Raw genomic sequence first — 24,266 nt, forward strand, 5'->3', positions numbered from 1 at the left:
TTTAATTAAATTACCTATCATTTGTCAAACCGAAAATTTAATTTATGGTTATTATAGAAATTTAGTTTGTCAGTATCAATAGTCAGAAATAAAAACATATGCTTTGCAGGTTATTTATCATTAGACAACTAAAAAGGTTTTGAAATGAATTTACATGATACAAACATATGTAGAAAGATTATATTACATAAGGAAATAAATATGTACGTATGTATTTATGTACATATGTATACACGAATGAAGTAAGGTTACTATAAAAGTTTGATATTGGAACACAGAGTAACAATAATCATATTCAAGTTTCGATACACTATCTTCATAAATTTAATATAGATTTCCAATCAAGTATTTTTCTTTTCATAGCAAACCTCGTATAATCGTTTATATGTTTATATCATATATGTATGTGTATCAAAGGTTAAAGTGTATAAATGGAAATTAATTAAACCACAGTTCATTAAACTGTTTATATCAAATATATTAGACATATGTATCTAGTTATATATGTGTGAAGAGTAATTCCTTTAAGCACTTTAAAGATTTATATAAATATTTAAGAAAATCAAAGAGTTGAATTTCTCAAATAATATTAAATTTCGAAGTGTCATATTCGCTTAAGTATTTTTGTATTTAAAAATGAAAATATTTCAACAATTTGGTTCGACAAATGTATAATTTACTTAAATGTAATTAAAATATACATATACTTAACTATTATTTAATTCTAAGAATTGATTTTACCGCAATTAATAATATAAAAAGTTTTTTGTATGAAATTGTTTAAATCAAAAAAAGTATTTTGTATATTCAATACCTGAGATCTAATTCCCATAATCGTATACGTACGAATTTATATTCGATCGCACGAGCTTTTTAGATTCTTGAAAGATTCCACCTAGATAAATTTAAAATTTTGCTTTTATGAATTTGGTTTACATTTCGTTTAGTGTTGTAAAATTTTTTATACGAGTTTTTTACAACACTGTAGCAACAACTCGATTCGTTTCGTATCGAGTAAGATCATGATAAAAGTATCATGATCCCAATAAATACATTAGATTTTAACACATTAATATAATCATTAAGGAGTTAATTTCAAAAGAGCCTTTGACAGAGACTTTAAGTTAACGCAATTAGTTTGGATAATTTTTCCAAATAATATCCTATCTTGGGCAATATTTCGAAATTCTGCTCATGAGCACCCCATGCTACAACACACTTCCCATGTTTGCCAGATTATTCTTGTAATCATGATTTTTTGACATATTTTCACTTCTAATGCATCTAATCTTGCAGCCGCGGACAGCATATTTTCGGGATACGCCTTGAACATTTGTTTATGAATAATTATATTGACTTGGATATTAAGTTTGTGACCTTTCATGTTTCAATTCCAGGTTTTAACGTATACATTCGCACCTCCATCAGTGATTATCACACTGCCTATGTAGTTAATTGATTAAAAAATTTCTGTCTGGTACGACCGACTATATGATATAAATCAATTTACGCAGTTTAAAAATTATATTAGAATATATTTATATATATTTTTTTTGAAATTGATGTTTATGGATTCAAGAAAAATATATTGTGAATTATATTCAATATTTTGCCGCTTTAGTTAGAAATGTCCACAGCATTTATAAAGGCCATGTTATTGTAAATATTAACATAAACTTTTGTTTGTAAATACTAATGTTACAACATTGTACATAGAATAGACAATATTGTTAATATTTTAACTCATTGTTATTCATTTGATGTGGACAATGGTAAAAGAATAATGACTGACTAGATGATGATGACGTAAATATAATAGACAACAAAAAACTTTTTCCAATTTAAAAAAATATATAATTTTTTGTAGTCACAAGCTCTACAAAAGTTGTAAAGCAAAATGTGAAAAGAATAAAATCTAGACAGAATACATACATATAATAATGGTCAAACAATTTGGTCACAAAGAATACTAAAGTAAATTCATTTATAATAAAAGAAAAAACTTTTTGTCTCTTGCTGTGTCCTTCTGATTATGACGAAAGTTATAAAGAAAAAAAATCTCAGAAGGAGAAAAAATTCAGCAGAATAAGGAAAAAAAGTGAAAAGCTATGTTATTGAAATTGTATGTCATTTAATGTTATAAATACATCGTCAATAAGAATATCCGTAAGAGTGGCAGCCATACAACATCTTCATCATTAACAACACTCACTTACTTATATGCAAAATTATGCTAATTTAAAGTATATTTATGTTATTAATAAAATATAAATTTTTATAACTTTCAAAGAATTTAAATATTAAAACTATTAACAAGTTAAGGCAAATTATTCATTTGAAACCATAAAATTATTGATATAATATGATTACTTATTCTCTTTTAGTTTGTATAGGGATTTTAAGTTATAGATTTTTATTTTTTTGGTATCTTTTTTGCTATTCTTTCTTTAAGCAATTTTTCTATCTTTTTTGATAAGCGTGGCATACATTAGAGAATTTGGGATTTTATAAAAAAGTTGTTTGATTTTTTGCATATGTATATATAATGTTTTGATATTGAAATATTTTTCAATATTAAAATAGACTGAAACTCATCTCCTAGTTCGTTAAAACAATAAATTCCTATACAAATACATTTTTTTCTTTAAATTGTCTCATCTTTATTCCCATATGACTTTATTAATTAGAGTTGTAGACATATATGTATGTGCAACAGCTCCATAAAAAAGTTACATTATACAGCGTCGGTGAAATTTAAAAGATACTAACGTATATTTTTCAAATATAAAAAAATATTTTTAAATTATTGGTTATTTTAAATCATATATGTATGTTATATATGCTTAAAAGAACAATGTATATGTGATGTAAATGTGTAAAACAAAGTATAAAAGTTAACAAAAAACTTTAAAAAAATGTATACTTTTTATACAACTACTATTATATGTTTAGATAAAAAACTTTCATAATGTATTAAAGTAAAAAAACAAAAATTAAATTGCCCTTGGGATTTTTTCCAAGTTCCTTTTTTGATCAACTTTGATGAGAAATTTGTTCATTGTTATAGACTTAAAAATTTATTCATATAGAAATAACTACAAATTTATTAAATCGACTACAAAACTTTGTTATTTAGTTTTAATTATGTTAATTTAGAAAATAAGTTGTGGTAATTTCAAAAGCATTGCTTTTAATTTAATATATATGTATGAGGGTCTCATTTACTTATATAATATTGTAACCATTAACGTCATCATATATTGAAAATTGAGATTTTGCTACCGCCATTCTAAGGAGTGAGATCGAAAAATTCTTAACATTCATATATGTTTATAAAAAAGAAACCACTAAACTTACAGCTTTATTTTTTTTTATTTGATTCAAATTATTATTACAATTTACAAAAAAAAAATATTTTAATAGTTTTAATCACTAGTGATGAAATTTTGAAAATCTGCCAGAACATACGTTTCGTCATCCATTATGCAGCAAGAATATTTTTTTATAAAACTTGACTTCAATTTCCGTGCTCTGCTTTTGGCCTCTAAATTTTTAGCAGCGTTCCTGTCAGGAACTTTTTGAGCCTTGTATGTTTTTAAACCTGCATTAGCTTTAATTTTTCGTACCAAATAGTCCGAGCACTGAGCTAACCGAGCTGCTTTCCTACCGGATGTGTTGGGAGCTCTTTTGAAAATGCGTTCTATTTTTTTGGCTTTAGAAACATCATGTGGACCATTCCTTTCACCTGAACCAGGTTTTCTATCAACTGACAAGTTCTCCCGGTACTGTTTAATAACATTGGAAACAGTTTGACGGCAGACCTTTGTATGCTTGGCCAACTTTTTGTAAGACCAAGTTGGGTTCAGTTGAAAATATTTAATAATTTCAGTACGCACTTTTTTCTGGTCACTCATTTTAATCAGATTAACAAAAAAATTAATATAATTGACATTACACATAATAACTGACATGTTTTTCAAAGGTAACTTGATCAAAAAAAAATCAAATAATACTATGGTTGAAAATGTAATGAAAAACGTGTGTTAAGAATTTTTCGATCTCACTCCTTATTATTTTCCACTCAACATTTAAAATTAATTTACACTTGCTGTCCTTAACAGATTCTTCTAAATGCACAGTACTTAATGATAGATACAAAATACATATAATTTAAATATTTCACTGAATGTTCAAATTATTATTTGCATTATATATATGTATGTACATTAGGGTATAACGTGGACTAATATATTGTCATCAGTTTTTTACAACTGAAATCTTGATTTCAGTATAGTAATTTTTTACTAGTCTGTTTTCTTTTTAAATTTCAGCTTTTCGCGAAAAAAAAGTTTTTTTTTTTTGATGAACACTCTAATGTTCACCTATGTTTAAGTAAATATGTTTGAGTTCTAAAAATTAGAGTGTAATTATAGTACATATGCATATACTTACCTAATATTTCTACAGTATGTGTAATTTCACGGGGTTCCATTGTTGCTATTTGGCAAATATAATCACCCGCATCCTGTGGCACAGCATCACGTATTTGCAAATTAAAACCGTTAACTAAACGTACACGTGGATCAGGGGTAACTTTAACAGAGCCAGCTGTTAATATCGCAATGCCACGTTTCCAGGCAACGACATAGGGATCTGTAAAAAATATAATAAAACATTATTTTTATATATTTTTATAGTATTATACATAGATATATAAGACAGTGGCAAGTTGTTAAAGCTAATTAATATGTTAATCCTTTCCATCAAAGGATGTCCATTTAATTAAAGTGAATTGCGGAAGGTTTAATATATGAGTGAATCTCTTGAATCTTTTGGTATTGGGTTTGCTTCAATTACATAGACAGTTTTCGAAAATTAGAAAATAGTTACTAATTTTTTAACACATTAACGCCTGATACCTTAATCCGTTGTGAGATTTTGATGGGATATGCATTTATATTGCCGTGACAATTTTTAATTTTTATAATCTGTAGGAGTTAAACCTGCAGAGTACGGGTATTTTATTTAATATATCATTCTAAATCGAGCGCAGAGTAAATTGTTCATATGTAGTCGATAAAATGTAGTAACTGTCCCCAATGAGTCAATTGACTTCCATCAGGGACAAGACTGTTAAATAAAACGGAATACCACCTCTTACTGTAGGTTGTAAAAACATCTACAAGATCATAACTAATATTCTTCAACATTAGATAAATATGGTAATCATCATCAGCATAAAAGAACATATTTAGCATCATAATTTCATTATGATTATTTCGAGAAAAAAATGCTAGTTAAGTTGTGTCAACATTTCACCATCCAAATATTTTATACAGTCATACATTCTAATGCCCTAAATGTTTTATTATAATTTACTAAAAAACTAAATTTTTACTTGAAAAAAATTAAATTCATTCATTTTAGAACCCAAATATGCCAAAGTGGGTATTTTTATACCCAATCCACAAACTTGTACTTAGATAAGTGGACCAAAATCTTCGTTAGTTTTTGTACTAATAGAAGACATTCAAGATATCGTAGGCCATTAATTTTGTAAATTTGTTATTTTGTATAATTGCTAAAATTATTTTAGGTATTTCGATTCTGAATTTATTTACCTAATAAAAAAAAGCTGATTTTTGATACCAATCTCCTAAAATTTTCTATAATTTTTCTAAAATAGCTCCATTTTTGGGTATTTTTTACCCATTCGGCCTTAATGGGTTAATATAAATAATTTTTGTAGAATTTTATTTCAATTCTAACATTTTTGAAAAATGTATTAAAAATAAACAGATTTTTTTGTAAGATAGTTTATATGGGTCGGTCAATGGAACGTCTTTATAAAATTTGATGAATATATATTTCACTTTTGCTTATTTGTGGAAAATTTCATTGTTGATATTGCTATCTTTAAGGATTTTATCTAATTTCTATAATGTGAAAAATATTGCAAAATTGTTATGAAAAGTATTTATTTTGCTTATTTAGAAAAAGTGATATTTTACAAAACTTAACAGCGTTTTGTGCGGAAACTTTTCACGATCGCAAAAAATATATATCATATGTCGTTACATCTGTTCCATAAGGCCTTGTTATTATATTTTTGATAATTGCAAAAAATGCAAAAAGTTATAACCCTAATGTATACAACATTGTCATTATATACATACATATTATATATGTATATACATATGTATATTTCATTTTATAGCTACAAGTTGCAAATGTAATCTCTATATGTAATATCAATAGCAGAAAATCTAATTAAATTTCTCATTACTTCTTTCAATACAAAACCACAAAATCATTTATAGTATTACGATGTGAAAAAATCAAAAGAAAACGGTTAAAGGAAAGTAGAAGAAGCTAATATGCAGGCGGCATGGCTTTAGAGAAGATAAACACAAGTAAGCAAATATCAGTTGATACTGCTGCAGCTTAATCAATTTTCAGCCATAGGGTATCTTTTATGTGGTGGCACATCAAAAACTTGTACAAAGTTAAAAACAGCAGTATAAAAAAAGCACTTACAGGAAATGATATGAAATCAATAGGTTTCAATCATTACAAAAGTGATATACAAATGAATACGCAAATAAACATCCGTTTGTGTAAATGTATGGCATACTTAATCACCACACTATATACAAACATACATACATATAGAAACACTCACATTTCCACACCTAAATCTACACAGACATCATAACAACAAGGACCAAAAAAATGTTATTCATGTATATGTACGTGTAAGTATTCACGTATACGTATGGATATGTAAAACTCTTTTTCTCCACTTTTTGTGGCTTCCTCACTCTTTTCATTAATGTAATTGATAAGGAAAGGTACGCATACATATTAACATGATTATTAAGTTTACATTCACCACATTCATTGTATTAACAAATACAGATTTATATTTAAATATGTATGTATATATACTATTACACATAAAATGTTATTTGTATATGTATATTAGAATATTTTTTCACTTTAATACATATACGCTTAGTTGTAATATATGTAAGTGTCTTTTGATGTTTTATGGTTGTTATTTACTTATTCCTATTTATCAATATTTTTTGTCATTATTTATACAATAACAAATAAGTTTTTTTATTTTCTTCTGCTTATTTATTACAAAAAATTAAGTATTTGGTAGACAAAAAAAAACGAAAAATAATATTACAAAAAGTAGGAAAATATAGTAGAGCATAGCGTATAATATGACACCCTACATCAGCTATGAATACCTATATTTTAAAATCTTGTTTGTTTGTTAGCTTTTATTGAATTTTATTTTAATCCTAAAGCTGCCAAATTAAATTTCGGAAAATATAAATAAAAAGACTAAACATGTCTTTCCCCGTTTTAATTGAAAATCTCGTGTTGTTAAAACAATTTTATAGAGTATACAGTTGGCACAAAAAACAAGCATACATTAGTTGTACATTAACACAATTGTTATTTTTTATAAATACTTAATTAATCATATGTAGGTATATAGTTCATTTTGAAAAGTGTATTAATTCATAATGTATAAGTTCTATAAAATATTCCGAATGTTTAAAAATATTAAAATATAGTTAATATTTCAATTTTTATGCATTATAAAAGACACTTATTTAAAAATATACGATACTCATTCCCCATTGCCTTCTCGCTAAAGATATTTCAGATGGACTGTTGTGAAGTTCTTGTAAAATAGTTTTTTAAAAACAAAGCATGTGATTCTTTAAAGTCAATTTTTAATCATGTCTCTTCTGTAAATCAAATCGGTTTCAAAACCGAGAAGCTTCTAAAACCCAATTTGGTATTCTATAAATTGAATTTTTATTTGAACGTAAAATTCAGAAAAATACATATTTAAACAAGTAAGAGTGCTATATTCGGCTGTGCCGAATCTTACATACCCTTCACCATAGTGTATTTAAAACATATTAGTTTTATAAATTTTTTCCCGACAACATTATTGTTACACCAAAAGCAAAACAAAATGAACAACACCACTAAACAAAAAAAAAAAAAAAAAAAAAACAAAATACACAAGGCATCTAAACCAACAGACATTAAAACCTACATAACGAAAAACACAGAAAAAAAAAAATAATAAACAACGCAATAAAACCAACCTACATCCAAATAGACGAACAGAATTCATAAAGACAAAACAAAAACAAAATACACAACTCAATGACGCCAACAGCATCCAAACATACAAACAAAATACACAGCTGAATAAAACCAAATACATTTACACACACGTGTACATCTTTTTCTAATATACAGTGTTGTTGTTGCTTATTTAACAAAGCATGAAAAAATATGACATTTTTTAATGAAATTTTCAAAAGTTGTCTCGGTTTTTTGCTCATATCTCCGTTATTTGCCGACCGATTTTGCTGATTTTAAATAGCGATCTTCTCGAAAGCATGTGTAACAGAATTATTGAAGATTCGGATCTCGCCGATATCTGGGGTCTTCTAAAAACTGACAGACGGACGGACAGACAGACAGACGGACATGGCTTAATCGAGGGTCGGAAAATTATATTAAAGAAATTACAAATGGAATGACAGACTTATATTTACCCTTCTTACGAAGGTGAAGGGTATAAAAAAAGACTTTAAATGCCCAAATTATTTATGTTATATATAAGTTACAATTGTATTAAAAAAAAAACATAAAAAATAAATATCTTTTTATTAGAATAAAATTAAAATTGTGTATTATTGCAGCAACCAAAAAAATAAATCGCATATTATAAGTTATGATACTCTTAAAGTAAATAGATATGTGAGTATATGTAATGACAATATTATATCAGAGTGTGTTGTTGACACTTATAATTGTGGTTGTAACCGAGTGTTGAAAATTATTATTATTGTGCTCTTGCAGACAATCAATGCGAATGAATATAAAATTTCAAATGTTTCCTGCCGGAGTGTTTTAACGTTCTTACAATGTAAATGTATTTTGTATGTTAGTGTGAGTATATTTATGTTAAGTATAAATGTAAGTGTAGTTGTTAACACGTCTATATAAATGCTAATGAAGAGCACTTGATTTTAGATTATGCTTGATTTAATAATATTCTCATTTGATTTCTATTTAAAGAGGCATCATTATACAATATTTGAAGTGTTTTTACAAGCATACATGTTGTACATAATATTATGTTATGGATGGGTGATGAATATGTTTAAATCGTATTCTTTTTTTAATTTTAACATTTAATTAAGAAATGTTATTCCTTTTTTATTATAGTTTTAATTGAGATTTATGCAATTTATTCAATGTATACTAAGGTGTTTTTTGTTTTAAGGTTTTACAAATTTAAGCTTACTATTATAACTTATGAGTATAAGGAGACCTAATATGGGTGACATTTTAATACACTTATCCTTATTATATATACTTAAAATATATGTACATATTTGTGGTGCTGATTTAATAGTTTTTGTTTTTCAAATCCAATCTAAAAATTTAGAAAACTATTATCATTTTTATTATGAGTAAAGGGAAATCCTCTCCTATAAATATTAAGTAAATTATGAAGCGAATTAACAAAATGTTATTTTACAATTTTTAAACCATGGACGTTAGGGTTAATTATGATCCAACTGTTGTAAAATTTGTTTGAAAGATTTCGGTTCGTATAACACTTAAGTGTTTTGAATATCATCGTTGTACTCGTATTTTTAACGGAGTCATAAGCATAAAAGTAATTTTCTTTGCGAATGGGGGCAACCGATATTCATAAATTTTTTGACTTTTACAGAACTTCTTTATATAGAATTTCATCGCCATGCTCTTATTTTTAAGTAATTTAAATTTTATTTAAATTTAATTTAAATAATAAAAAATCGTTAGTGAAAGTTAATGTATGTTCCTATAGAATTATTTAATGTCGATTCATTGCTGTACTCGTTACTTTATGAAGATGATGTCTTCATAAAGTAAAGGGTTGCGCTGTCTCTCTAAATTATCTTAAAGGAAAAATATATTCAACAAAAATATTCAAAAGAAATCGGTTGAAAATAGCGAAATATATTCTAAATTCTATTTGTAAAGGACATAATTCTAAAAAATGTGTTTAAAAAAATATATACTTTCAATTAATCTAACAACAGCTTCTACATAAAGCCTACTTCGAAAATTTCTATAAAATATCTGTCAAAACTGTTCTACTTATTCTTAAAAACCATAGATCATAAAATATATATTTTTACTTAAAGGTGTATTCTTTATTTCACACATTTCAATTGAATGCTTTTATATTTTTGCATTTTATTATTAAACTTCAAGTAGCGTCATCAGCACAATATTTTATGAATTATCGAGTACCTTTGCATTTACTTTGCGTATACTGTCAGTCACAAAGTCTACTAATTTTTTTTAACTTTATATTGCAAAAAATGGTTCAAACAACTTTTATAAAGAATCATGGTTTCATACAGGGATGCGCCTGTATATTCTTGTTCAAGTTCCTGTGTGCCTTGCTGGGGCAAAGAATAAGTAGAAATAAGTATTCCAGTACACTTGTGTTTGTGTGTATTTTTGCAATACACAAACATAATTTATTTTATAAATGACGTTTATAAAAGGAATTGAGGGTTTTCAAATCAATTTAATTGCTTTTAGATGATAGGTATGTATTTAATTTTTATACTCGTACGTTAACATCATCATCGTCATTATTATTATCAACATTTTAGCATCCGTTTTTATTTTTTTTTACATTATTATCAACACATCGTTTTTCATTTTACCAGCTTCTTCATGATTTCCTCATCAATTTTTTTGTTGGTTCTCATTAACGTTTGAATGGTGCTAAAAATGTTCATGTTAATTTTAAAATTTTTAATAAGATTTTAATATTAATTAAATTTTGTATTTCCTTATAATTGTACGAGTTTATTTTTTATTTTTAATTGAAGTTTTATATTGTTGTTTTGTTAATGATTGAAATTAATCATTACTGATTTTTTTGCCACGTATTATTGTGGTTTGAAATTACTTAGGTATTTGTATTTAGAATTAATAATAATGGTGTACCAAAGCTGCGATTAATTGCATATAGTAAAATTAAATGTTGTTTAAACAAATTTATATTTCTTTTTTTTTATTTTATTTATTTACCTTATATATACCCCCGTATTCATAAAGATATAAAACGCTTATTTTAGGTTTATTATGCACACTTTCCACAATAAACCTTTAATAACTTTATTGAACATTTATGAATATGGGGGATAATATTTATATTTTTTAATTTTTTCAAATTTTTTTAAATATTTTTTGTATTCTTAATATATTCCAAATTCCCTTTCATTCCAAACTCATTTCGCATTCAAACATATTTATATCAAATAAAAGGTCTTTTGTTGGGGGAAATATTGATGACAGGTTCATATGACTTAGCATTTCAAAACTTATCAAGGTCATCAATGATCCTATAAAACTTAAGTTGCGTTTACATCTATCAAATATTTGGTAAGAAAGAAACCGCTATTTTTTTTTTTTTTGTTAATATATTTTTGATTGATTTTTTTAATTGCAAATTATGTCGAAACAATAGTTAAGAAAGACGATCTAAAATGATATTTTTAAATATATCATGTTTGTGCAAATAACTATGTATTTAAAGAAAATCAAAATGTTGTTTCATAAAATATTTGATGAGCGTGAACGTAACTTTTAGTACCTCTAGTATGATAATAAGCTTTAAATAGACAAACCATTAGAAGAACGGATATAGCTAAATTAACTTAGAAAATGATTCTAGGGCGATTGATATACTTAAAGGAGGATATACGACCAATATTATTACAAATATTATCACAAATTAAATAATAGTGTGTAGTGATTTATTGAAAGTATACATTTTTTATTTATAATTTTTTCATAACTATTTTATGTTGCGTAAATTTTGTTTCTACCTATAATGTATCATTCTATAAACAATGTATAAATAACAAAAAAATCCCTTCGATTAGGGATAATATAATATTGTTATCCTATTTGATTACATAACAATATAACAACAATACTTAATCTTCTTTATATTTGTTGTTGTATTTTATCTCATCCATTAAAACTAATTGTTTTACTGGTAAAACTTTAAAAAAATGTCTGAGTAACATATAAAATTTAAATATTTGACATATGATAAAATTCATATGTAAAACTTTTAATTTTTATTTTATTCTTTTTTCAAAAATTCTTTACTTTTCTAATCTCTTAGATTTTCGACTCAACATTTTTCCCAAAGAAAACAGTTCCGAAACATGTTATTAACATTTTTATATACTTTAACTATTTGTGGTTTAATACTTGTATATTCTAAAAATGTGTGCATGTGTTTGTATCTGCATATAAGTATAAGTTCTGTTTTTATGTAGAAAAATTTCTTTTCTCAACAATCTTGAGTTTATGTAGCACGTTGTGGTTTTAATGAGTAGCCTACAACACAATATGCAATATTCTCAAAGAGGAAAAAAGAGATATACTGGTTAAGTTTTGCAACAAAAACAAACATAAATGTGTTTGTCTGCCACTTGACATGGGGATGGGAAATGTCGAAAGTGTGTCAGTTTGAGTTCATGCGTATGTGCACTTCATGTGTGTGTGTGTCTGTATTGTTTAAAGGCCTAAACCACAAAGTAATTTATCTGTAGAAAACTACCATATTTGTGGGTAATGTATGTTATTGGCCTTTAGGAAATGCAATAAATTGTCTACAAATATAATATAGAGAAAAATATAGCAAAACTAAAATGAAAAATGTAGAGCAATAATAACAAGAAATTCATTTACTTATTCACGTATGTTGTACATGCCTGGCCAAACACAACACAAGTCTAGACTTTTTTTCTAGAATTGTAGAACTAAAATAATTTTAAAGTTTCAACATACTCTTATTACATTTACAAATACTGAGTAAATACTTATGTATATAGTTTAGTTATAGTTATTGCAAAAATAGCCAATATATAAGAGATTGATTAACAACTTTACAAAAAAAAAAAAAAAAACTTTTTCAATAAAATACAGAGCAATTTTTTGTTCTTTTCTTCCACTTAAAGTAGAAAGTTGTTTAATATGGTATCAGAAAATGAATGACTTTTGGTTAAATGAGTAATGGTTGTTGGTAATTGTAGTTTGGTGTGAAAATATTTCTAAGGCGATTGTAATTTATTTAAAATTAAAAATATTTAAAAAGTAGTAACAAATAGTAAAACAAAGACAGTCATAGCCGAATATATTATACCCACAACCGTTAAGTGTATATTTTAAAAATTATCTTTTTAAATAGAGTTATATATGAGCCGATTCTCATAAAACTTAGCGGTATTTCAGTTTTAGGCTAAATTTATTAAACTATGTTCGTTTAAATTATTTTTTATACTGCTAGGCTCAATTGAGGGCCGATCATTACAAAAATCGGTAATATAATTTATGCTTAAATAAAACTTCATTTCGTTGTTTTGTGAATAGATATTTGTCCTTGTTTGAACCCAAAGTTTCAGTATTATATTTGTTTTCGTTTGTGATCAAAATTTCAGCAAAATATCTTGAAAATTTTGATCTGTACCTTGTATACCGGTTTACATGGTCTGACAGCCGGCCGGACGGACATATCATAATCGACTGAGAAAAACTTTTTAATTGGTACACATTTTTTTTTACTTTAAGTAGATGCATGACCAATATTTGTATGCGTTAGAAACATCAGCAAAAACAAATAACACTCTCCCTATTATGAAGGTATGTACAATTTATACAATTGGTACAAAAGCTCCATTTTGCAATCAAAATTAAGTTTTTGTTAACAACTTAGATTTATAAGCATTTTCAAATTTAATTATCATAGCTGATCATTGAAGGTGATCACGTAGTGTTATAAGAAAACTCATTTTCGTAAGACTATAAACATTTATAAATGTGATATTATTTTTTAATACATTATTTTATAATACAAGTAATTTTTTACAGTTCGCATTTTATTTAATAGCCTGAAGAATTAAGACACAATTTTTTCTTGATATCCGCTTGGAGCACTCTAATATTCATGTTTAAAACTGTGATCTACAGTAGTAACACTAACATAGTCACTGAGCCGGTTTTTATACCGAGAAAAGAAACCATACAGCTGTGGTTTCAATTCATCAAAATTAACATGTAAAAACTGTAATATTATTCTGAATTTTGTTCCTTAAGCTTGTACTTTATGTTCTTATATATATTTTTTGTTTTGTAATTATACCCTACACCACTTTAGTGGGAAGCGTATATTGGGTTTTTAATGATGTTTGTATTCCAATCGGCTCAGAATCATTTTCTAAGTAGATTTAGCTATATCCTTTTTGTAATCAATCTACACTGAAAAAATCCATGCCTAATATATACGAAAAATGTCATGTACATTGTACGAATCGATCGTTATTTCGCACTATGAAATTATTTCGTAAGATATATGAAATCATACAAAATATTTTAGTATAATGCAAAATATTCTTGAAAAAATTAATTAACATAAATTAAATTGAATTTTGAATAAATATGGTAAAATTTAAGAAATATTAATTTATTAAAACATTTTTGTTCATTTTAAAATAAATTTTCTAATTTTAGTTCAACATTATTTTCTACACGAATTTTCAATTTTTTTATGAAAATAATTTGAGAATAATATTATACTTTTTCTTAGATTTTATAAAAATGTTGTAGTTTTATTTAATCATAATATAATTAATATCATTATGTATACTTTCGCTAAAATGTAGGAAAAAAATATTACGAAAGGTTTTCGTACTTTCGTAAAAATAGATAAGGGTATTATTAAATAATATTTCGTATTACACACAAAATTTTTGTAAATATTACGAAAATAGAAGTTGCGAATTTTTTTTTCGTAAAGTTGAGCATGGATTATTTTCAGTGTACAGGTCGCAATTTCGAATATAATTCAATGAAACTTGGTACATGATATTCTATTGCCCTAGGGATGAACCCTATTGAAAATGGTTAAGATCGATCCATTATTTCACCTGGACCCCATACAAATGTACCCCCGAATAGGGCTTGTAAACATTGTAATCAAACTACTGGTCGCAATTTTGGAGATAATTAAATGAAATTTGGCACATGATCTTCTATTGTGGCGTAGACGAAGTCTATTGAAAATGGTAAACATCGGTTCATTATTTCACCTAGCCTTCATACAACTGAACCCCCAAATAAAGCTTGTAAACTTTATAATCAAACTACAGGTCGCAATTTTGGAGCTAATGCAATGAAATTTTGAACGAAGCCTATTGAAAATAGGTGAAATCGGTCTATTATTTCACCTAGGCCCCATTCAACTGAACCCGCCAAATAGGGCTTTTAAGTTCATAATTATGTTTAATATACTCTTATGTAGAGAAAAATCTGCAAAATCCAGTTCTATACCAGCCTTTATGACCCCGATGAACTTCATAATTATTGGGCCTCATTTGACCCTAGACCCTTTAGAAGTCCCCAATCAAAATTTTACATAAATATCCACAGTTTTATTAAACAATAAATGACTTATGTATGTCTGAGGCAAGGTGCAATTCAACTTAAATGCTTTATTATGAAAACTAAATTACTTTTTATTCATATACAGGTATGGGTATTATATGGTCGGCCTCGCCCGACTATAACTTCTTACTTGTTCTCATTTGTATTTGTTTTTGTAGTTTTATTCATTTAAGTTTTCGCATAAACATTTTGTAGAACTGTGTGAATCTTTTTTGCTATGTCCGGAAATTAAGGCGTTTTAACTTTTGTTTTAGTTAGTTTGTAACTTTATCTGACAAAATTACTAAATGCTTTATACAAACATAAACCTTAGCAAAGTATGTAACATATACGGTTATATATACGAGGGTAATTCAGAAATTGAACTACTCATTGAGTAGAGTATGTATTTTAAAGGGTATTTGACGTCGTCAAACCTTTATTATAATTGTAATATTTTTAAATAATTGTTACGCTGTGTGACTGTTTATTATATATACATTTTATCCATATAAATCTACAGAAATCTTTTCCCTTTTATTATTTTCTAACATGACGTATTAATAACATAACCTTAGCCAACTCTTTGAGGTTATGCTATAACACTCATTAAATTTATTGAAAAGAATATTAAAAATGACATACAGTTTCCAAACTCGTATGCCTTAGTACATACATAAGTTCACATGAACGTAAAATTTTCTTTATATAAAACTTAATATGTTGTAGTTTTCTAATAATTCGTAATGTTTGTCTTGTAGACATAGACGTTATTTATTGGTACTTGTAGTTTAAGAAAATATTTGTATGTACTCTATTTTCTCTGTCTTAACATTTTGCAGATACGCATACAAGCAAACAAACGTACCAGAATATAAAACATTTAAGTGTTACTCAATTGTCTGTATATGTAAACAACTTCCGGTTACAAAAGTTTGTAGCATTAAACTATATACTTACATATACATATGTATGCATATTAGGGTCATAACCAAACTTATATTCTATCACTACGTTTGGATACTAAATTTCTCAATTTTTATCCTTGTAAAGGTAGTCGGCCAAACAATGATACTTGTTTATATCGATTTCGTATTAAAAAGTTAAAATTTTGTTAAGAGTAAATATCGAAAACTTTAACGCATTCGTTTTGACTTCCGTTTTTATAATCTATTTAGAATGGATGGGGCCGATTTGAATTTTTCAAAAAAGAGTTATAACCCTAATGTATATATATGTTCCTATAAATAAATAAAACATATTAATATATGTATATATGTATCTATTTAAACGAATACAATGTAGAATTAAAGAAAAACAAAAGAAAGTATAAAAGAAGTAACAAGCATCTTATAATAAATGTTGTTTAAAAAATTGTTTCCGTATCCGTTATGCACTTAAACTTATGGACTTAAGCACTCATTTGTGTACACAATTACAAACAAACACATACCTACATATGATAACATACATATAATAAACAAACATGTGTAAATGTATAATTTACAAGAAACAGCATAAACTTAAAGAATTTTTCATTCAATTTCCTGTTCTTTTATATCCTGCTAAAGAAAATATTGTCTTACGCTAAAGTACAGTTGAGTGAATAAAAATAGTTACGAAATAATTATCTTGAATTCTCCAGAAATTTTGTTCTTGTTAAATTTGTTTGTCAAGCTTAATTGATATACTGTTAATTTTATTTTAGTTATGCAAGTTCATTTACTGAAGGTGCAAGGGAAAAATTTGAACCTGCCTTAGAAGTAAAAAAATAATGATTGGAGAAAATCTACTTAAAGCACATTAAATAAGATTGCTGGAATACATTTAAATGGGGGTTAGAAAATTTTCGTCTTTTTTTTCGAAATATGTCTAAATTTTTGTATTAAATATATAAAAAGAAATTTACTTTACGAGCAGTTCTAATGAATATTTCCTATAGAAAATATAGATATGAAAATATGTTCAAATTTTTACCTGGGTTACATAATGTAAATATAAATTTTTAAACACTTGTGTCTATTTTATGATATTGTATATAATTGCTGACAATAGATAATTGCTTGCTATAAAACAATTTTATTCATGTACATAAATATATAAAATATTTGTAAATACCCTTAAACGATTTATTTAAAAGTTGGTAGATTTATCTTAAGTTTTTTTTAAATAATTTAATATCTTAAGACGAATACAGAAATGTATGTATATTAAATAAAGTTTAAGTATATTTAGGTATTTAAGTAGAAGTCACAATATTTAAAGGACTGTAGCACTTGTTAATCGAGTTCATAAAATGTGTTAATAAGTTTTATTTAGATTTGTCACAATAGTTAGTTTTGTAGAAAATTTCCAACAATCTTCCCCACTTAAGTGGTGTAGTTTATATTGGATAAGTATTAAGAAAAAATACGATATTTTTTTAATCGCATAGAAATTATATAAAACTTGTAAAAATAATCTGTATCCTGTTTAAAAAGAAATAAATTATTTTGTGAATATTTTAAAATTTTACGGAAGATGGGTTATGAATATTAACACGTGACGCTCATCGCTCAAAGTTTAAAAAAAAAATCAAATATGATGCTATAACTCCAGAACGGTAAATAATACAAAGAAATAGAGAATATTTGTGTAAATTTGAGATTTTTCAGTTCAGACACTGTATGCTTTCAACATGAGGACAGACTAACTGACAGAGAGAGAAACAGACATGGCAATATGTACATACTTTTGTGGGGATACGATCAAGATTTTTCTGTGTTACAAGCGGAATGAAAAGAAATATATATTAACCCCAACTTTTTTGATGATGGATATTAATATTCTGTTCATAGCAAGTAAAAACTTTCAATATATTACAAACGGAATGACAAAATAAATTTACCCCTTCTTTATATCCATATGTCAGACTAATCAATTAACAATTAGAACCAAAAATATTATTGAACCAAAAATATTATTACAATTCGATTATATAAATTCAAGAAACTGAGAAAAATTAAAGATTTGAAACACTTTTGTAGAAGGCATAATAATGCTCAAAAGAACATAGTCATATGTATTTTACCGCTTTATTGTTTAGTGATTAAGAATATGTGGGCTCCAAAATATACGTGTACAAAATGTAATTTCAAAAGTTTCTTTTGTTGGTTTTTAAAAATATTTGACATATAAATCTCTTTATTCACCTGATGCCAAAATGTCAATTTTAATATATGTGTGTTTTATTTTATTATATTTATTTTGTTTAAAGAAATTAAAATATTTAACAAACGAATTTTCTTTGTGGTTGTTTGTTTTTTAAAATTTGAAATTGATTAAAGAAAACACTGCTGCCAGGCATTTAAATATACATAAATGCATGTTAAGTTTAAGTAAATATGAAATATGAAGTGTTTGTATGAAAAATAAGAATAACAATGAGGGGCTAAATATAAATGTAAAAGTCTTTGGTGAAAATAAAACCAAAGTAATTTGTAAATTAAATATGTATGTTAATGACATAAAAGTAAATTTTTTTTTTGCCAAAAGGTATACTTTGAGAATTTGATTGATACAAGAATAATTTTAAAGAATTAAACTATGTGTCCCGTGGACCATGTTTTAGGAGGACTACCTCTAAAACGATGCGTTTTAATGTACAAAACACAAACAAATTAAAAAACACTTAAAAATCCTAGTGTCCTACCAGCGATTAAAAATCTTAATCTCAGTGTTATATGTTCAAAAAAAATTGTGCAATCTTTTCTTACTGTCCTGATGATAAAAACCTGTATTTTAATTAAATTTATTGAAAAAACTTTCCGCAATTTTCAAACTTTTACTGAAATTATTTTAATAAAATATTTTTTTAGATTTATTGAAAATTTCATAAAATTGTTGCTATAAGATAACTAAGAAACTTAAAAAATTTTTATGGTAAATATTAATTTGCAAAAAATGCTAAAAGTAATAAAAATTGTATAACATTATTATATTTGTAGCTTTGTTTAAAAGATCATTATTTCAACAATTTATATTTGTATAATTTCATAAAATTTAATAAATAATTGGTAGTTGAAATAAAAAAATTAAAGACTAACGCCATAATTTATACATGTCAACATCATTACCAGTTGCAGGTATTTTTAAATTATTATTTTTCTGTTTCCTTATGACAATAATGTCAGTAAATAAAACCAGTATTTTTATACGTATACTTTTAAGGGCCAGTAAACGTTTCCTCTTTTCAAGTAAGATTTCAACCAAAAAAAAAAAAACTGTAAAATATTTTATGCCAGTCATAAACTGTAAAAACGTAATTGAAAGAATTTAAAAAAATCCCAGCTAATATTGAATGCTTGAGTCAAACAAAGTGAAAGCGAGAAAATATTTTGAAGAGACCAATATTATTTTACTGAATGTTTTTTATATAAGAAAATTTTAAATGTATTTTTGAATTTAATATGAAATATAAGTTTTTATGTGCCTATAACATTGTACTTCTATTTAAGTGTTAATGACAAAATTTTACATTTAATAAAAAGAGAAAATATTAAAGGCTTTTAAAACAAAGTATACATTATATTTATTTTCTGTGTTATATTATATTTGGTAATAAAATAATTATTTTTAGCTAGATTGCTTATCACCAACAAAATTTGAAATAAACAGGGTTTACTTTTTAAAAGTGGTAAATAAATTTTCGGTATTTTGAAAATATTTTATTAAATTAACACATTTATTAATTTTATACTACGCAACCAAACAAAACTTACAATCCATGCTTATGAAACACTTAACCTTTCCAAATTTCAGTATATTTGCACATGCAACAAAACCGTAACAGAAACATACTATATGAAATAAATAAAATTTTTTACAACCAATACTTCCTGAAATCACCAAAGAAAATGTTTCCAATAAAACTTTCAAAACAGCCACTAACTAAAGTTTATTTTTTTATATAGTTTACCACCCACTTCTTATAGAAATAAGAAAAAAAATCTTATAAAAACTTTTACTACAAGTAAATATTAACGCACTGCATACTTATTGGCTGCTGTTCGTTACTTTTATTCAAATAAAATCAAATGCAAATAAAAAAAGTTATTAGATACGTGTGCTTCATAAAAATTCACGAAAATGTTACAATATAAACCGCCCTTGGAGCTCAAGAGTGGGAAAGATTAAAACTCGTGATCGTTATTTCAATATCTATATAAAGTAAAATCTCGTTTTAATTTAAATAATTTCCTTTTTTTAAGGTATTAACTCAAAGCACAGAAAAATCAACAGTAACTGTGAAATAAACATTTATAGGATTATATACTATGTATTTAAATTTTATGTAGACTTTCAAAATAAATAATAAAGTGGAACAAATACCATGTAAACTATGTTAAAAAGTTTTTAAATCAATGTTTAAATTATTTTATGTCCGGGATTATGTGGATAAATTTTGTTCGAATAGTACTATAAAAGCATTGTAGAGAGTATTAAAGTTGTTTAGTCTAAAAATAAGTTAGTCGATAATATTTTGAAAAGCTGTTTGTTATCCGTAGAGATTTCTTTCAAGTCATTTTGTCACTTTATATTAAAAGCCTTCTTTTAAAAGTCTAACAAATTTAAACATCATTTATTTGTTTACATTATCTATTTATTTATATTGTAGTTTCTTAACGTTTTATTTCTTTTAATACAAGATAACTTTACTATTCTTTTTTAAATGTTTTACATTTTATTGTTTCTTATTTTTAATTTCTTATTTTATTACTCTTGCTATAATATTCTCAATAACTTAACTTAAGGGTATATTGACAGTTTTCATACAAAATTATAATAACCCGCAAAATAATGTTGATTAGTAGCAAAAATGTAAAGTATATTATTTATCTACTAGAAATATGTCATCTTAATTAATGCAATTATTGCGTATGAAAATTTCTAATGCATAAAATTACTTATTACTCATGCGCCCCTTAGTACTAAAAATTATGATGTAGAAACTAATTTTTTTAAGAACAGAAGGACAAATACATACATTTATGATTTAAATTAATAGGACAACCATACTTTTCATGAATATTACTTGATATATTGGAAATCGGATTATCTTCACTCGAATATTTTTTACTAATAGCTTAATATATTAGCTAATATTTTAAGCTAAAACCCAAAAATTGAAGTCAAATATTTAAAATTATCGTTAATAACTTCACTTTTTATTAGAGTGTCACGAGAAAATATATTTTTGGGAATGTCATGTAGGAATACCTCTCAATCAATCAAAATGGTCCACGGGACACCCTAATGTATATATGTACATTTTCTAGACAACTTTTTTTCCTTAAGAAACTGATTCGAGCATGACTTTTGATATCCTTAATATAAATATTTAATACGATTTTTTGATAGAATATAACAGAAATAATAAAACATACATTTCTTTTCAATAAAATTTAAGTTGCAAAACCAAATCAAAAGAGTTTTCTCAGAGCATATTAAATAATCTCAAGACTATGAAATTGTTTTTAAGTACATGTATACATATGTATATACATATTAATGCAAGTAGTAACCATGAATTGAAGCTATTGTCTTTTTATCCCCATTGAACTTTCAGAAGTTTTAAATTGAATAAAAAATAAATAAAACTTTTCAACGGGCCGAATGTGGAGTAGTCAACAAAATAAATAAACAAAGTATTAAAGCCCAAAAAATAGAATAGTTTATGAACAAGTTAGAGTGCTATATTTGGCTGAGCCGAATCTTAAATACCCTCCACCGGCTACTTTTTTATTAAAACTTTTTAAATTGATAAAATTTTTGTAGAAATAAGTTTTTTCTTCCCAAGATTTAAATCTATTACAATTCCAAGATTTATTGCATATTTCAAACGTCATTTTCTTTATATTTTAATTGCGCTTATCGATATTTAGTAAATTACATTTATTCATGTGTGTGAAAAATTTAAATATTAAATACATATACATATTTAATTTTGTTCTACACAAATTAATAATGCAACTAGTTTAATTCGGTTAAAGTGTTTTTCGGGACTGGAGATATGACCAATTTTAGACCTATTGTAAACATTTTTTAAGCTAAATTTCTGAACATAAATGCTATATTTCAGTCGAATTTTGTATTTATATCGCAATTTAGTAATAAGTAATGCGCGTTTAAAAGATTCTTGTAAAAGGACTTTGTATGGGAGCTATATGCAATTATGTATATAAATATAAAATTTCAAAATTCTATCTATATCATTATTTGGTAATGAATATTGTAATTTTCTATCGATAACTTAATTAAGTAATGAGTTATGCGCGTTTATGTGAATTATGGACCGATCCAGAAAATGTTTTCTCTGAATAAATTCCATTGGAATAAGATTTTAATTCGTAAAATTTTGTGAAGATATAGACATTGTGAAGGAAGTTATTAACAAATACCCATTTTCCGGGAATATGTACTTTTGTGTGGGAGGTATATGGAATGTATCGTGATTTTCATGGAATTTTATTGGATAGTTTTCAAGAAAATTACATCCGAATTTGTAAAAATGCTTATTTGTTCGATGTTGTTTTAAATTTTTATTCATAACTTTTCCCGATGTGAACCGATTTTGCCCAAACTGCTAATGGATAAGGATAATGGTGAATATCTTCCATGAATTTGGCAGACTTCCTTTGCTTAGCTTAAACGTGAGCCTGATTTAGGCAGACTGACGGATATAGCTAAGTCGACTCAGAATTTGATAAGGACCCAGAATTTATATACTTTGTTGGGTCTCAGATGAATATTTCTTGGTGTTACACACGGTATGTCAAAGTTATATATACCCTCTATCATCACTGATGGTGGTGGAGGGTATAAAAATTCTACAAAATTTTAAGAGAGCAACAAAAATCTGCTTTCTGGAGTAGCACATAAAATTTTGTCTTCTCGTAAACTATAGACCTACAGGGAAAACATTAATAATCTGTAATGCCACAAACTCATCATTATTTTTAAAATATATTTTTGTAAAACTGATAACAAAAATGTTTAATTATCATTGAATCTTAAATATCAAGTAATTCTTAATTTTTTTTTAAACTTAAAATAAGCTTTACTCACCGGTATTGGCAACTTCACAAGGCAAAACAATCGTATCACCAGCTACAAATTTAAATGTTTCTGAGCGGGATATAAACATGGGTTCATGTTTACTCATCATACTTGTCGAGGCAGATACTGAAATTGAAAAAAAAATCAAATAAATTAATATCAACTGTTTGTCATTTAATATACATAATTTTATTTCAGCTAAGAAAATATTTTTTCTTATTTGTTTGCTTATTTATTTATTTTTAATGTATATATTTCTGTAATTAAAATTGTTCAGCAACAGTTTTAAAGGATAACCCAATGTTAGTAAAATGTAATTAAGTTCTATATTTTATTATTTATTGGCAAATTACTTTTGTAGAAGTTTTACATAAACATGTTCATTTATATTTTTTTAGGATTTTGGTTACTTAAAACTTTTATTTTTTAAGAAAACATTAATCATTTGGTAAAAAAATATAACAAGTGATAGACAAATTGATATGAATAAATTTTTTGAAAAGTTATTGTTGGGAAAAATACAAATTACCATCTACATAATTTTTCTAGATTTAAAATGATATAACAAATTGAATTAATATATATGTTTTTGCTTCAGCTTCAGCTTAATATTA

At 25.7% G+C, this 24,266-nt stretch overlaps 1 protein-coding gene across 5 annotated transcripts in view; it reads right to left on the reverse strand.

Moving 5' to 3' along the window:
* Positions 1-24,266, reverse strand: part of LOC111675782 — a 391,828-nt gene that overhangs the window by 36,463 nt on the left and 331,099 nt on the right. For all 5 annotated transcript variants that reach the window (XM_046950025.1, XM_046950024.1, XM_046950028.1 and 2 more), the window contains 2 exons: positions 23,662-23,778; positions 4,453-4,653 (listed from right to left, as the gene is read on the reverse strand). In XM_046950025.1, the coding sequence (XP_046805981.1) occupies positions 4,453-4,653; positions 23,662-23,778 (318 nt within the window). The remainder of the gene's footprint in view (positions 1-4,452; positions 4,654-23,661; positions 23,779-24,266) is intronic.

Source organism: Lucilia cuprina, chromosome 4, assembly GCF_022045245.1.
Source record: "Lucilia cuprina isolate Lc7/37 chromosome 4, ASM2204524v1, whole genome shotgun sequence".
Lineage (NCBI taxonomy): Eukaryota > Metazoa > Arthropoda > Insecta > Diptera > Calliphoridae > Lucilia > Lucilia cuprina.